Source organism: Salvelinus sp. IW2-2015, linkage group LG33 (genome assembly GCF_002910315.2).
Source record: "Salvelinus sp. IW2-2015 linkage group LG33, ASM291031v2, whole genome shotgun sequence".
NCBI lineage: Eukaryota > Metazoa > Chordata > Actinopteri > Salmoniformes > Salmonidae > Salvelinus > Salvelinus sp. IW2-2015.
Genome location: NC_036872.1, coordinates 2,460,832 through 2,477,010, shown reverse-complemented (window position 1 = coordinate 2,477,010; position 16,179 = coordinate 2,460,832). Strand labels below are relative to the sequence as shown.

Below are 16,179 nucleotides of genomic sequence, written 5' to 3'. Positions count from 1 at the left end.
ACCACTTTACAATGGCATCTAACTCTTTTAAGGGGGGGGGGTTAGAAGGATTACTTTATCCTATCCTAGGTATTCCTTAAAGAGGTGGGTTCAGGTGTTCCGGAAGTGGGTGATTGACTCGCTGACCTGGCGTCGTAGGGAGTTTGTTCCACCATTGGGTGCCAGAGCAGCGAACATTTGACTGGGCTGAGCGGGAACTGTACTTCCTCAGAGGTAGGGAGGCGAGCAGGCCAGAGGTGGATGAACGCAGTGCCCTTGTTTGGGGTAGGGCCTGATCAGAGCCTGAAGGTACGGAGGTGCCCGTCCCCTCACAGCTCCGTAGCAAGCACCATGGTCTTGTAGCGGATGCGAGCTTCAACTGGAAGCCAGGAGAGAGCGGAGAGGCGGGTGACGTGAGAGGAACTTGGGAAAGTTGAACACCAGACGGGCTGCGGCGTTCTGGATGATTGTAGGGTTTAATGGCACAGGCAGGGAGCCCAGCCAACAGCGAGTTGCAGTATCCAGACGGGAGATTGACAAGTGCCTGGATTAGGACCTGCGCCGCTTCCTGCGTGAGCAGGGTCGTACTCTCGAAATGTTGTTGTAGACATGAACCTACAGGAACGGGTCACCGCCTTGATGTTAGTTGAGAACGACAGGGTGTTGTCCAGGATCACGCCAAGGTTCTTAGCACTCTGGGAGGAGGACACAATGGAGTTGTCAACCGTGATGGCGAGATCATGGAACGGGCAGTCTTCCCGGGAGGAAGAGCTCCGTCTTGCGAGGTTCAGCTTGAGGTGGTGATCCGTCATCCACACTGATATGTCTGCCAACATGCAGAGATGCGATTCACCACCTGGTTATCAGAGGGGGAAAGGAGAAGATTAATTGTGTGTCGTCTGCATAGCAATGATAGGAGAGACCATGTAGATATGACAGAGCCAGTGACTTGGTGTATAGCGAGAATAGGAGAGGGCCTAGAACAGAGCCCTGGGGACACCAATCGCTCTCAGTGGTTGTTCCACTGGATATCATAAGGTGAATGCACCAATTTGTAAGTCGCTCTGGATAAGAGCGTCTGCTAAATGACTTAAATGTAAATGTAATGTAAATGTAAATCTGAAAATTAGCAGCTGACATCTTAAGGGTTTTTAATGAATGCATGTGAGACAGGTTCCATGTACAACAAGACAGGCAGAGATGGAGAGAGAAAAAGAACACAGAACTGTTTAATTACCTCTGGTTATGGACACTTTTGCCAGCAATAAAGCTTCCGCGGCCTGTTCCTCGGACAGTGAACATCTGGCAATATCTACATTTTCGACCCCTTGATCAGCTCGCTCTCTGAAAGTAAAGAAAATAGCTTATTTTTTGTAGATATGACCGTTCAACCTAAAGCAGCAGATGTCATTTTCAGGATACGTCAATACAGCACAGAAAGCTTAACCCCAGACTGGTATTGTGGTTGTTCATTAGGTGATGCGAATATGCAATGATACCTGCACCATCTACATGCTGCAAAGACTCCCTAACTCTTTGTGACAGACATTGTGTTCTTTCAGCCTTCTGTTAAAAAAAAAGCTAACCGTTACACTGTCATGAAATATGATTATATATCGACTATGAAACAAATATGACATGGCCTGCTTATGAGTTGCCATGAAAGAAAGTTAGATTAATTCAAATGAAAATGGCGAGAACGCTAATCGCTTTTGGTTAGCTTGAGAATAATAATTGCATGATTTATCATTCTACGGTATGAACTGACACTGAATCGTAGGAGCTAACTACTAGCTATTTAAAAGTTGGACGGAAGAACGCCCAGTGCCGCTTACCTGAGATGCCATCATCACACAGTCCTTCTTCGTAGGTGTCCGCTATGACTTCCTTTGTGTCGGGAAAAAGTTGCTTTCGGAACAATTATTTTTGATTGAAAATGTTTTTAAAAAGTTTTGCCCTCAACAAAAAAGGCACAAATGTACCTCCATAGCATATAACAATTTGCCTGTGAATAACCACACCTTCATACAAACGTGCTACTGCATGCAGAATTCTTGACGCACAACCGATGCTGCTGCCATATCCTGCCAGCACACCCACAAGCGAGCCACTCAGGCGCAGAATGATGATGTGTGGGAGAGGGAAAGGAACGAGATGGGAACAACAACAATTTGTTGCAAGTTGGGGAGGGGGGGCTAATAGCTGAACAATAGACTATTCAACCTTTACTAAAGAATAGTCTAATAGCCAAACTAGGTGTGAACCCGCCCCCCATCACAGACCAGATTTGCCCTAATGACCAAGGGGTATCTTGCTACTCAGTGTAATAAAGTAATGACTTTTCAAATAAGTTACCTTACACGTTATGTTGGCTAACAGTTTGTTAGCTATTCTGTCCTTAAGAACTACATAGCATATCATTACAGCAGTATGTACCGGTATGTTAGCTAGCTACCTAACGTTTGATGTATAACTACTAACTTGCCAGTATATTAACTATAGGCTAACTACCCAACATTTATTGACTTGATTATTCCAGTGCGCGCTGCGGGAGCAAAACGGTCTGAATTTACAAACTGACAATGCTCTGGATTTACGAGCGTCACGTTGTACAGCGCCATATTTTCTGTTCCATCCTAACGGAAACTCAGAGGGTTTTTCATGGAATAGAAACACCATTAATCAAATTAATTAAGGAAGTACCAGTCAAAAGTTTGGACACACCTACTCATTCCAGGATCTTTCTTTATTTTTTACTATTTTCTACATTGTAGAATAATAGTGAAGACATCACAACTATGATATAACACCGGTCTCCAGCGTGCCCCGCATTCTGTAATACAGACATGGCCTGCTCTCCCTTATGTAAGGAATTAGGCACTTTCCCATGTTTACTACAGTATGTATTGTAGACTGCACAGTAGCCTAATAAACAAAAACACATTTCATTAACTTCTCTAGGCATTCGGAATTTTGGCTGAAATGCATGCCCAAATTAAACTGCCTGCATCTCGGGCCCAGAATATATGATATCCATATAACTGGTAGATTTGGATAGAAAACACTCTAAAGTTTGCAAAACTGTTAAAATAGTGTCTGTGAGTATAACAGAACTGATTTGGCAGGCGAAAACCTGAGAAAAATCCATTCAAGAAGCAGTTTCTTTTGTTGGTTTTGTAGTTTTATATTCAATGCCAATACAGTATCCATTGACTTAGGACTCAAATTGCAGTTTCTATGCCTTCCACTAGATGTCAACAGTCTTCAGAAATTGTTTCAGGCTTGTATTCTGAAAAATGAAGAAGTAAGAGCAGTCTGAATGAGTGGACCCTGCCGTGTCACAGAGCTTTTTCCTGCGCCAGACCGAGAAAGTGCGTTTCTTGTTTACCCTTTAAATTGACGACGTTATTGTCCGGTTGAAATATTATCGATTACTGAGGCTAAAAACAACCTGAGGTTTGAATATAAACATCGTTTGACATGTTTCTATGAACTTTACGGATACAATTTGGATTTTTTTGTCTTCCTGTTTTGACTGCGTTTGAGCCTGTGGATTACTGAAGAAAACGCGCAAACAAAACGGAGGTTTTGGGTATAAAGAGACTTTATCGAACAAAAGGAACATTTATTGAGTAAATTAATGTCTGCTGAGTGCAACCATATGAAGATCATCAAAGGTAAGGGATTAATTTTATCTCTATTTCTAAATTGTGTAACTGTTCTACCTGGCTGGCTACTGTTTGTAATGATTTGTCTAGGGGGCTATGTTCTCAAATAATCCCACTCAAGGATTTCAATGGTAGAAAAATCTTTGAATACGGACCCAGGCTGCTGATGTTTATGGTATGGACATAATTCATGTGAAAACGAGGATAGAGGGTAGGCCTAAGACTACCACACTTAAAATGTTGACATTTAGGTTTGTGGAAAATATGCATTTGCAGTAACACACTTTTAGTTACGTTTGTATACCTGTGTAGTAAACATATTATTCTAGTTGAAGCATTGTATTAGCATGTTGCTCCATGGTAATTTAGCCTACTTGGATAATGGAATTGTAATTACACAGTAATGGAGTTGAGCATGTTTTGTTATTAAACAAGTGGAATAAGGATCACTTCTCGAAGGTGTCCTGATATGGTCCCAATATGTCTAAACATCTCACGTTTGACAGATTTGTACCCCCCATGAAAGAAACACTACATGGCATAGGGCGACTATTCCCAAACTGGGGTACGCGCAATGCCGTCGAGGGTACGCCAAATAAAAATGTGATTCACATTTTCAAACACTCCATTTAGATTTTCCAACGGGCGCTATACATTTGGGTGATGTTTTTTCCCCCAATTCTGAGTAGCCTCGTTTCACTGCCAAAAATAAAATCATCTAGTACTGAGCAAAATAACACAATGTCAAATACAGGAAGCCTAGTCAAATAATTAACATCCAATCACATTAACCATTAATCTCTCGCGGGAATTCCACTAACGGTCCGCATGTAGCCAAACATAGCCGCAGCTCATTCCGTTTTCTTGAAAATGTATAAATGGTTTTAAAAAAGCAAGGCCAGTGTCCAGAGAAACACATACCAGCTCTACTGGTAGTACTCTACTGGTAGTAATGGTGGAACAAACTCCCTCACGACGCCAGGTCAGCGGAGTCAATCACCACCTTCCGGAGACACCTGAAACCCCACCTCTTTAAGGAATACCTAGGATAGGATAAAGTAATCCTTCTAACCCCCCCCCCTTAAAAGAGTTAGATGCACTATTGTAAAGTGGTTGTTCCACTGGATATCATAAGGTGAATGCACCAATTTGTAAGTCGCTCTGGATAAGAGCGTCTGCTAAATGACTTAAATGTAAATGTAAATGTACTGCTCCAACCAGCAGTACTACACCTGCACCTGTCGACGACACAAGTTGTTCGGCTTCCACATCGAAATCTAGCATCAGAAATTCTACATTTGTTGTTAGCCCAGCTAGCATGGACACTGACAGTTGTGAATCTGTTGCAGCCGACGAGCTACTGCCTCCTTACCCGGGAAAGCACCGAACAGACAGGGACGTTGGGCCATCAGAAAGGCTCAAATATGATGAGAACTACATTGATTAGGCATTCACTTATATTGGGAGTAGTGCCTTTCCTCAGCCAGTGTGTTATATGGGCAAAAGTACTCTCACAACTCGATGAGTCTTTGGTCAGAAACAAAACACGGCAATTTGAAAAATAAGCCACAGGAGGTTTTTTTGCGAGAATTAAGACGACTTTCGAGTAATAAGACGTATAAAAGCAACAGATACCATTAATAAGAAGGGGCTAGAAGAGTCTTATATGGTGAGCTACCGATTGGCTAGGACAGGCAAGCACCATACTATTGTGAAGGACTTAATTATTCCTGCAGCCGCAGATATGGGACAATGCTGGGGGAAAAGGCAAAAAAAAAATATATATACAGACAATGACTTAATCAAACAACACTGTTTCACGACGCATCAATGACATGGCAGGAGATGTTTTGAAGCAATTACTGCTTCGCATACAAGCCAGTGAATTCTATGTGTTACAGCTGGATGAGTCAGATGAGGCGGGCCTGGCACAGCTCCTGGTATATGTCCGTTACGTTTATGAGGGGTCAATTAAGGAAGACATCCTATTCTGCAAACCACTGGAAACCAGGACAACATGAGAGGATATTTTTAAAGTACTGGACAGCTTTGTGACACCAAATGGACTTTGGTGGTCAAGATGTGCTGGTATCTGTACTGATGGAGCAAAAGCCATGACAGGGAGACATAGCGGAGTGGTAACACGCGTGCAAGCAGTTGATCCCGAAGCCACTTGGGTACACTGCAGCATCCACCAAGAGGTTCTTGCTGCCAAGGGAATGCCTGACAGCTTGAAAGACATTTTGGACACTACAGTAAAAATGGTTAACTTTGTAAAAGCAAGGCCCCTGAACTCTCGTGTATTTTCTGCATTATGCAATGATATGGGCAGCGACTATGTAACGCTTTTATAATGCACAGAAGTGCGCTGGTTATCAAGGGGCAAAGTATTGCCACGTTTTTTTTGAGAGACGAGCTTAAAGTTCTTTACTGACCATAATTTTTCACTTGTCTGACCACTTGCATGATGACGAGTTTCTCACACGACTGGCCTATCTGGGTGATGTTTTTTCCTCACCTGAATGATCTGAATCTAGGATTACAGGGACTCTCCGCAACTATATTCAATGTGCGGGACAAAATTTAGGCTATGATTAAGAAGTTGGAGCTCTTCTCTGTCTGCATTAACAAGGACAACACACAGGTCTTTCCATCATTGTATGCTTACGGACAATGTCAAATGTGCTATAGCGAAGCACACGAGTGAGCTGGGTGCGCAATTACGCAGGTACTTTCCCCGAAATGGACAACACAAACAACTGGATTCGTTATCCCTTTCATGCACTGTCTCCAGTCCACTTACCGATATCTGAACAGGAGAGCCTCATCAAAATTGCAACAAGCGGTTCTGTGAAAATTGAATTAAAATCAGAAGCCACTGTCAGATCTGAATATGGCTGCGCTCAGAGTATCCTGCCTTGGAAAATCGCACTGTTAAGACACTGATGCACTTTGCAACCACATACCCATGTGAGAGTGGATTCTCGGCCCTCACTAGCATGAAAACTAAATACAGGCAGACTGTGTGTAAAATCATTTAAGACTGAGACTCTCTCCAATACAACCCAACATTGCAGAGTTTTGTGCATCCTTTCAAGCACACCCTTCTCATTAACCTGTGGTGAGTTATTCACCATTTTTGATGAAGAAATACGTTTTTATATGTAAGATGGCTAAATAAAGAGCAAAATTATTGATTATGTGTGCCCTGGTCCTAGAAGAGCTCTTTGTCATTTCCCACGAGCCGGGTTGTGACAAAAACTCACTCATTATTATGTTTAATAAATGTATCGTATAGTGTGTGTGTGGCAGGCTTACAATGATGGCAAAAAACAACATTTGAGAGTGCGCTGACCCTGGTGCTAGAGGGGGTACGCAGCTGGAGGTTGAATGTTTGAAGGGATACAGGTCTATAAAAAGTTTGGGAACCACTGGCATAGGATAAATAAACTTCTTCAACATGAAATCAATACACATTAGTAAGATGTCGGCTGTATTCAGCACTTGAAGGAATGAGAGTGTCGTTTCCTCTGTAATGACACTCTTGCAATGGATAAGCGGTGGAAAATGGCATACTATTCCCTATATAGGCTCTGAGTGGCACAGCGGTCTAAGGCACTGCATCTCAGTGCAACAGGCGTCACCGCAGTCCCTGGTTCAAATCCAGGCTGCGTCACATCCGGCCGTGATTGGGAGTCCCATAGGGTGACGCACAATTGGCTCAGCGTTGTCCGGGTTTGGCCGGTGTAGGCCGTCATTGTAAATAAGAATTTGTTCTTAACTGACTTGTCTAGTTAAATAAAGGTTAAATAAAAAAATATAGTGCAAGATTTTTCACTTGAACCATATGGGTCCTGGTCAAAAGTAGTGCACTATATAGGGAAAAGGGTGCCATTTGGGACGCAACCAAAGAGTTCTGCTCACGACAGGCCATGCGGCTCCAGATGGCTGCTGGGGTGTTTTGGACCAAAAATCTAACTAGCGCTTTATTCCAGTAGGTAACATTTCTACCACGCTATTATAGGGGAGCGTGACCAGAAAGATACCAAGCTGTGATATTTTATTAACACATTTAGATTGAGAAGATATAGACTACAGTTATTTTCAGTGTTAATGTTAATGGAGAGGAAAAAACGTCTCAGAGATAGGGGGGGGGGGCGAGGTGGATTTGTGTGGTCATTCAACACTTTAAATTTGATAGACTATCTTTAGCATCTCTATAATTGAAATTCTCATATATTCCCTTTAAAAAACTGAGGATGTAACGCATCCCAGCAGTAGTGAAAGTAACACACACACTCCCTGAACGTACCCTTCAAGGCACCGACACTCTTCAAAATCAACTAGCACCTGTTGTGCCTTCATTCCTCCCTGCAGTTTCCATGTTAAAAAGAACCTCATCTTGTTCTAACCTGCTGGGTTTACCTTGTGGAGGAGCAGACCCACTGTGCCACGCAGCTGGCAGTGACACACCCGAGATTGCTCTCTTACATAATATATGACGTATGCCATTTAGCAGACGCTTTTATACAAAGTGACTTAGTCATGCATGCATACATTCTTCGTATGGGTAAGTTTCTCTTACTCACCAGGTCCTGCCAAACAGCAAAGGGCCGTAGCTCCACTATCTTCTGGGCCTTCTTCAACGAGCAGCCGGCAATGAGAGACAGCTCATCCAGCGAGGCCTCCTGGAAGAAGCTCAGGATCTGGCTTTTGAGCGTGGATGTGCCCTCGTCCTCCGCCACAAAATCTAGCTCGTCGTCCTCGCCCTCAAACTCACTGCTGGCCCCCTCCGTGTCCTCATCCTCCGAGCTGCTGGCCCTTTCGTAGGAGGCGCGAGCCATCCTCTTCCTCTCCGACGCCTCCTTCTTAGCCACGCTGGTCCCGTTGGAGAGCTTCTGGCTGGTAGAAGTCGAAGTGGAGGACGAGGAGTTAGGCCTAGATTCAGGTGCAGGTTTCTTGAACATCCATTTCAGAGCGGAAGCATTGCTTCGCCTGGCCTCCTCCTTGCTATCCTTAGACTCCCAACGGTCTCTGCTCGGCTTGGCATCACTCTTTGCTTTGCTTGGTTTGGCATTACTCTTGGCATTCAGTTCCTTTTGCTTGACATCAGGGGAGCTGGATACTTCAGGTGCACCAGAGTCTTCATCTTCAGCAGAAGAATCAGTAAAAATGGCAAATTGATGAATATAACGAGTACAGTACAAATAAATATAGTATATAGTGGTTGTAGCAGCACATTATCAGTGATGTTTCAACTGGGCGAGGACAGTGTCATCTCACCTGGGTCCGAGAACATGCGCAGCACCTCCAGGGCGTCGTCCACGTTCCACTCATGTTCCTGGAGCACGGACCTCAGTTCCTATAGAGTGACAGACGGGGTAGAATAAAACACTCTTCATTAAGATATGGATTCTCTCACCTGGAGTGTCATGATCATGTCCTCTACCGAGGTGTATGTGGTTGCCGTGTCAACGTCTGAAAACAGTCCCCCTCACCTCCTTATCCTGGTCGGGGAACTTCCTCTGCAGCTTTCTGACCATGGCCTCCCGTCTCTCCCAGCTGGGCTCTGCTCCCTCCTCAGAGTCTTCAGTCTGGAGGATCAGACCGCGGTGAAGGTTAATATTGCCAAGAAGTTGTAACAACACAATGCCTACCTGGGGTGTTTTTACTAGTGCACATCGTAGCAAAATGTTTTTGATACAAAAAAACACGCCTTTCTTAAAATGGTCAAGTTCGAGGTTAGTCCATCCCCATTTTGGCCTGTTTGGTTGCTAGTCCCAGTCTTACCAGAGACGATCTCCTCTTCTTACTGGGCTGCTGAACCACGTCGCTGTCTTGGGAACTGCTGGAGCCATCCTGTTTCCTCTTTCGCGTTGAGTCTGGACAAACAATTGTGTCAATGTGTGAGGAGATACACATGCCAGATGCCCAAGCCAACTTCTGGTTTGGTCCATTTTTTCCCCCTTCTTCATGTTTTACCAATGGCAGACAAAGCCCGATAACCATCATTACAATGAGGTCTAGGCTATGTTGTCATGAGCGGAAGAAAACATGGCATAACCATGGAAAACACTGGTCAAGCTGTGTTTGGGGGTGCGGTAGGGACAGGCTGCAACCTGCGGTCTATGATGTTAGTAAATGAAAGATACCTTTGTCACCAAACATCAGGCATGAGGCTACAGCACCATCCAAAGTGCTTGTGCTTTTAATCACCTGAAAACAAAGCAAAGTTTAACATATAGCTATGTGTATCCACAGAAACTGAGCAGCAGCCATCTTTGAGAGACTATACTATAGCTTGTGACATAAAAGTGACTATGACATTACCTCCAGCAGCTCCTTCCCGTCTCTTTGAGGGAAGAGTTCCTGCAGTTTGGCCAGTCTCTCTTCCAGCTCCTTGTCCATTTTGTCTTCCTTATCAGATGTCTCAGTCATCTCTCTTACGTCTCGTTTCAGTGATTCCTTCACAGGTTCACTGAAATAGAAAGAACTACAAGATTAGACTGGCATATTAGGCTACACTTTATGGAATTCGCTATACCTTGAAGGAAGTCAAGGGGAATATATAAGTCTAGATATTTCAGCTCTACTTACGTCACCCTTTTTGTTAATGTATCACTTCTCGAGTCACTTGCCAAATCGTCAGAGTCACTGATGACATCTTCAAATACTACTCCTCGCCCAGGTTTTCCAAGGTTGGATACAGGTGTTGTTACTTGGGCTGTATGTGCCACAGAAATATGGGCAAAGACAGTTTAGCAATCATTTTATTACCCCAGTGAGTGCGTTTTGGAATTCTAACCTCTTTTAAAAGCACTGTGTGTTTGAGCTACAGACTTCTGGGCCGTACCATTGGATTTGTTTTTCTTCAGCATCTGTAGATACCAACCATTAGTCTGTGTGATTATTGGGGGCTGAGCTAGTGCAGTGTCTGTGAGACAAGGGCGGATACTGAAGGGGCCCGGGGTCGGGAATTTAAAAACATACATGTCTTTATCATAGAAAATGTCAGGTCTATAATATCTGTAAAAAGCTCACATAGTTGAGGTCACAAACTCCAAACAGTTGTCACTGACTAGTTGGATATTCATTTCCCAGTGAGCAAAAATGTCTGCATTCATATAAATTCTTTCGGTTTTTGCTTTGGCAGACCTTTTTTATTGACATTTATTGTCAATATTGTGTTCTAATGGTGTTCTAATGGTAGCCTTCGTTGTCCTGAAAATAAAATGGTAAAACACTTCATTGTGAGGATACATCTAAGGCTGGATATGCAGATACATGGAAGTAAGATAAATGAAAAGCCGATTTTTGCTGGGGTCTCGGGACTGATAGGTTTAAAACGAGGCCCATAGCCTAGGTATGCTGTTGTTGTTAGCTACCCGTTCCCAACCAAAAACATCGTTTAATTAGCTAACGGTAGCCATCTATCTAGCTAACGTTAATGTTAACTGACGCCACTGAGAAAGCCACTGATAACGCTAGCTAGCTGGCTGGCTAACTAGTGTTGTTGGCTATTAAGGCTACCAAGCAAGTCAATGGCTGTCACCTGTCAAACAGCCAACGTTAGTTACCTAACGTTAGCTAGCTAGATGTCAACAGTCAGTATCAGCAAAGATTATCCCCACAGATATAACTATGCGTTATAAAAACCTTTGTTACAGGGGTGGGAGTTAGCTAACGTTACATTAATAATGGCTGGCTAGTGGCTACAGTCATCAAGCAAATCATACCTGGTTTATTCTCCTTTTCCGACTCTGGACTTACGGAACCGCTGTATTTGTCCTGGTTTGATGTCGGTTTATTCTTGTCAAAACGAAACCGCTCTAAATTAAATAAACTCATTTTCAAACGGCAAGTATTAAACGCTACACAGTTAGCACGCAAGAGAGGTGAGCTCTTTGTCTCGGTACAAAATATTCCTTATTCTGGCTATCGAAAGCTGGCTAGCTACGATTACCATGAATTGTATGAATACCGTTAACTAACAAGCCAGTCACGTGTTACTCGTTTGAAAGCCGATCTCAACAGTTTAAATGTCAGTACTCAAAATATCTAACGATAAACTCACCAATAATACATTTCAAAATAGGTTCATTAATTTAGATATACAAGTTAAAACTATAGCTACAAAACCTAGCTATCTTATTTTCCCGCGAACTCACACTGCTGCGAAAGACTATAAAAACGCTATCTATTGGACAAGATAACTCAGGACTGGACCAATAGTAAGAAAAAAAGACACTAAAGCCGAGACCGGCGTTACACTTCCGGCAACATGTTACCACAGATAGAACAATGAGACAGATATTTCACTGGATGTTTCAATGTGAAGCATCCGCTTGGTGTTTCAACTCACTAACAAATATGGTAGTAAAATATGGTAACCCTCAGAAAATCTGGCCCAACCAAATCATCACAAAACAAAAAGAAAAATATATAACCTATTGGAAAGACACCACAAAAAAATCAAAGTAAACTTCAATGCTATTTGGCTCTAAACAGACAGTACATGGTGGCAGACTATCTGACCACTGTGACTGATTAGAAATAAACTGAGGAAAACATTGACTAGGTACAGACTCAGTGAGCACAGTCTGGCTATAGAGACCGGGTCGTCACAGACAAACCTGGCTGCCCAGAGAGGACAGGCTGTGCTCACTCTGCTCCAGGGGAGAGGTAGAGACAGAGGTGCATTTCCTACTACACTGTGACAAATACTCAGACCTAAGAGCATATTTCTTTCCCAAAATTATAACTCAATACAAAGAATTTGAAACTTATAAAGATGAAGAAAAAATCAAATATTTATTGGGTGAAAAGCCAAAATGTGCAGTTTTGGCAGCCAAATATGTGCCCTCTGCCACAACCTGAGGGACAGCCAGTGAAAAATGCAAAGTAATGTTGAATATTTCCCATTTAGCTTAGTTTTGTTTTGTCTTTCATACCAGGGGCCTGTTGCACAAAAGTAGAATTAAGACATCCGGGATAAATGACTCAGCTGAGCTCAATGAAGCCAAAACATGTGCGTCCAGGCTTAATTGGTTGCACAAAGACCAAGCCAGGATGAGCAGACACGGATTCATTAAACCAGGTGAAACCAATCCTGGATAGGTGCGTGCTCACGGCTCACTCAAATAGACCCCGCCACAGATCACAGATTACTGATTTACCATGGCAACTAGAGCCGCGTACTTTTCCCCGTCGGAAGCACAAATCCTCATGGAGGCATACGAGGAGGTAAAAGATATAATTAAGAAGAAAGCAACACCGCCACATGTATAAAACAAAGAGAAAAAGCGTGGCAAAGTATTGCAGACCGCCTGAATGCGTAAGTAGTGCACAATTACACACTCACCGCTCCGCTGAAACATCACAATTACAATTCAAATATTTAATTCACATCTCCAAAAATGCAGTTGTACTGTAATTATGAAACGGTTACATTTTTAATTGAATGCACTGCAGATATGAGTGAAATTGTGTAAAGTAACTCCATCACACTGTATAAAGCTATGATACATTTTTTGATATTTTTACTGAAAACAAGACAAAAATACCAAGTAATTTTTTGCAGTGTGACTCCATTAAATGTGTGTGTGTGTTGTGTGTGTAGATTAACAATGACGGGCCAAAACGGACATGGCAGCAGGTCAAAATCAAATACAAGAAACATTCTGCAGAATGTATGGTCCCTGACTAATATTTAACAAAGCACAAGCATATTTGTACCCAGAAGGTGCCTGCTCACACATTTGCTGTACTGTTTTAGCAGTGAAAAAGAATACCCACAGACAAGGCACGGGTGGTGGGTCACCAAAGGCTGACCTTACCCCAGCAGAGGACATGGCCTTGGAGCTAAATAAAGGCAGGCCCGTCTTAGAGGGGTCCTCGCTGGGGAAAGAGACGAGCATAGGTTCCTCCCAAGATGCCACCCGCTTCATTCAAGGTATGTCCTTCCATCTCTACATGGGATACAACCACATTCATATTGAATCAATTTGGACTGTCTGACTTTGGTTTACTATTGCCTTGCAGTGTCTGGCAGCACTGTGTTCCTGTTAGAGCCACCAGCACAAGCACCAGACGATGCTGATCCAGTGAGTACTCCATCAAAGGCATACTGTAGGCTGGCATGTCTTGTCTACTAGCTTCAATATGAATCCGATTAAATGTGATAGGGTGAAGGCCCCAGTGCAGCAGCAACAGCACATGATGGAGACGATGATGAGGAGGAGACCATCTCTCTGGATTCCAGAAGGCATGAGGTATCATGTTAAGACTGTGAAAGTACTATTTACTCTACAATGGTGAGGAGTCCTCATCAAAATCAAAAAATCTAATTTCTTTTACAGGACCCAGATGCTATACAGTGGGAAAACCAGCCTGGCAACATAGTGCGTATTAATAAAAGGACACCACATCCTGCCAAATTCCAGCTGCGCTAATTGTATTGTGTTTCACAGAGCTCACAAGCTATCAGAAAGTTGTATGGCAACCACCTCCGCGCCAAATAGAACTGGCAGACATAGACATTCAGTACAAGAAGAAAAAGATGGAAAATCTTGCACTGGAGTCCGAAATAAAAAAGAGGACAATTAGGAAACTGGACCTTGAAATAAAAAAACTTGAGAGGGAGGTGAGATATGCCTTCAATGTACACTGTATGCTAACTGTAACACAAATGTATTAATCGTTATTTTTCTTTCCTCCCCCAGCTCCAAGAAGATGACACAGCTCAAAATAAAAATTAGGTATATTTCTGTAAAGTCAAGTGAGCCATGACATATGAGCTCTTATTGTGAGCACACAGGACGGTGGCATCTTTCTAAGGTTTTTTTTATTTTCCCAGCAATCAGTACAACCAAGTCATCGTTATAAGGCATCGCCCTCTTTTGCGCCACCCCCCCAGCACCAGGTGTGGCCACTAGCCTATATGAAGGCTCAAAATGTGTTTCCTTTCTGCTCTGACAATGGCATGCCCATTCGTGCGAGATGTGGTGGATGAAGAAGCACTTGTGCTGAGGAGAGCCTTCAGGCGAGAAAGGTGTTTCAGGGACCGGTTGGACCCACTGGCCTTCCTGATGACCATCTATATGAAAGATACAGGTTTTCTGCAGATGGCATCAGGTACTTATGCAGACTACTGGGTCCCAGGATTAAGCACCGCACTGCACGGAGCCATGCACTGAGTGTGGAGCAAATGGTTTGTGTGGCCTTGCGCTTTTTCTTGAGTGGAGCCTTCCTGTACTCAGTGGGGATGCAGAACAGCTGAACAAGGCACACATTTGCCGCACAATAAGGAGTGTGTGTCTGGCTATCAAAGCATTAGCAGATGTCTTCATCTCCTTCCCTGGCCACAGAAGACTCTGTGACATCAAAGAGGAGTCTATAGGATTGCAGGTAAGAGGATCTACAAATTACAGGACAACTGTTAACACATAGTAGGATACTCATTACTTTGTGTGACAGGTTTCCCCAATGTCATTGGTGCAGTGGACTGCACACAAATAAGGATAAAAGCCCCCTCAGGTGCCCATGAGGCCGATTTGTGAATAGGAAATCCTTTCACAGCATTAATGTTCAGGTGAACATAACTTTTTGATATTGTCCATTGACGAACACTCTGCATTGCCAGTGATGTGCATTGATTGGTGTAATATTCCTCATCTTATGATTTCAGATGGTCTGCAATGCTGACTGTGTGATCAGCAATGTTGTGGCAAAATGGCCTGGCTCAGTCCATGACTCCAGAATCTTTCGGGCCTCTGAAATCTATCAGTGCCTATCACAAGGTAAGCCACACAACCCCTATTTATAACCATCATGGCTGTGTCAAGAATATCACTGTGTTTATGAGGTAGTAATGATGAGATTTTGTGTTGACAGGTGAATTCTCTGGTGTGTTGCTGGGAGACAGGGGGTATGGCTGCCAGCCTTTTCTCCTGACACCTTTCACAGACCCCCAGGAAGCACAGCAGGCCTACAACCATGCCCATGCCAGGACCAGGGCCAGAGTTGAAATGACCTTTGCCTCCTGAAGGCACGCTTTCACTGCCTTCACAAATTAAGGGTCAGCCCTGTTAGGGCATGTGATATTACTGTCGCTGTGCTGTCCTCCACAATGTGGCCTGCCTGAGGAAGGAGAGGGCCCCAGAGTGCCACCAGCCATGGACTGGGACAATCCGGCAATCTTCCTGATGACGACAGTGGTCGGCTGCTGAGGGACCAATATGTGTTGAATTATTTTAGTTAGTATGTGTGCTTTCAATTTTGGTTAAATATGTCCTGCGGTGGCAGAGGAATTTGGGTTTTTTTGGTTCGTTTTTTGACGAATTTGGCCTCTTATGATGTTTGTGCGGTATACTGTGTGTAATACAAGGCTGCAGGGAGGCTACTGCATCCATTCATGTCTGTTTCAGTTGATGTGTATGGATTTGTCCTGCATTTATTTTAGTGTGCAGACATGCAGGGTGTGTTATATACAGACCTTTGAATGTGTATGTATCATTTTTATAATATGCTTGGA

General features: G+C 43.4%; 1 protein-coding gene and 2 long non-coding RNA genes across 3 annotated transcripts in view; 1 reads left to right on the top strand and 2 right to left on the bottom strand.

Annotated features, from left to right (window-relative positions):
- The window catches only part of LOC139023625 (uncharacterized), a 4,750-nt gene extending 3,366 nt beyond the window's left edge, over positions 1-1,384 (bottom strand). The window contains exon 1 of the long non-coding RNA XR_011474789.1: positions 1,217-1,384. This is a non-coding gene — a long non-coding RNA (uncharacterized lncRNA). The remainder of the gene's footprint in view (positions 1-1,216) is intronic.
- LOC111957814 (SWI/SNF-related matrix-associated actin-dependent regulator of chromatin subfamily A containing DEAD/H box 1A) overlaps positions 1-11,931 on the bottom strand; it is a 37,858-nt gene extending 25,927 nt beyond the window's left edge. Inside the window, exons 1-8 of the mRNA XM_023978837.2 lie at positions 11,384-11,931; positions 10,245-10,371; positions 9,978-10,125; positions 9,800-9,863; positions 9,438-9,529; positions 9,146-9,241; positions 8,931-9,009; positions 8,237-8,796 (exon numbers count right to left, since the gene is read on the bottom strand). Of these exons, the coding sequence (XP_023834605.1) occupies positions 8,237-8,796; positions 8,931-9,009; positions 9,146-9,241; positions 9,438-9,529; positions 9,800-9,863; positions 9,978-10,125; positions 10,245-10,371; positions 11,384-11,495 (1,278 nt within the window). The 5' untranslated portion in view covers positions 11,496-11,931. The remainder of the gene's footprint in view (positions 1-8,236; positions 8,797-8,930; positions 9,010-9,145; positions 9,242-9,437; positions 9,530-9,799; positions 9,864-9,977; positions 10,126-10,244; positions 10,372-11,383) is intronic.
- Positions 11,932-15,165: 3,234 nt separating this feature from the next.
- LOC139023561 (uncharacterized) lies at positions 15,166-15,699 on the top strand. Its single transcript, XR_011474695.1, has 3 exons — positions 15,166-15,237; positions 15,334-15,445; positions 15,540-15,699. It is a non-coding gene; the product is annotated as an uncharacterized lncRNA (long non-coding RNA).
- Positions 15,700-16,179: the final 480 nt, after the last annotated feature.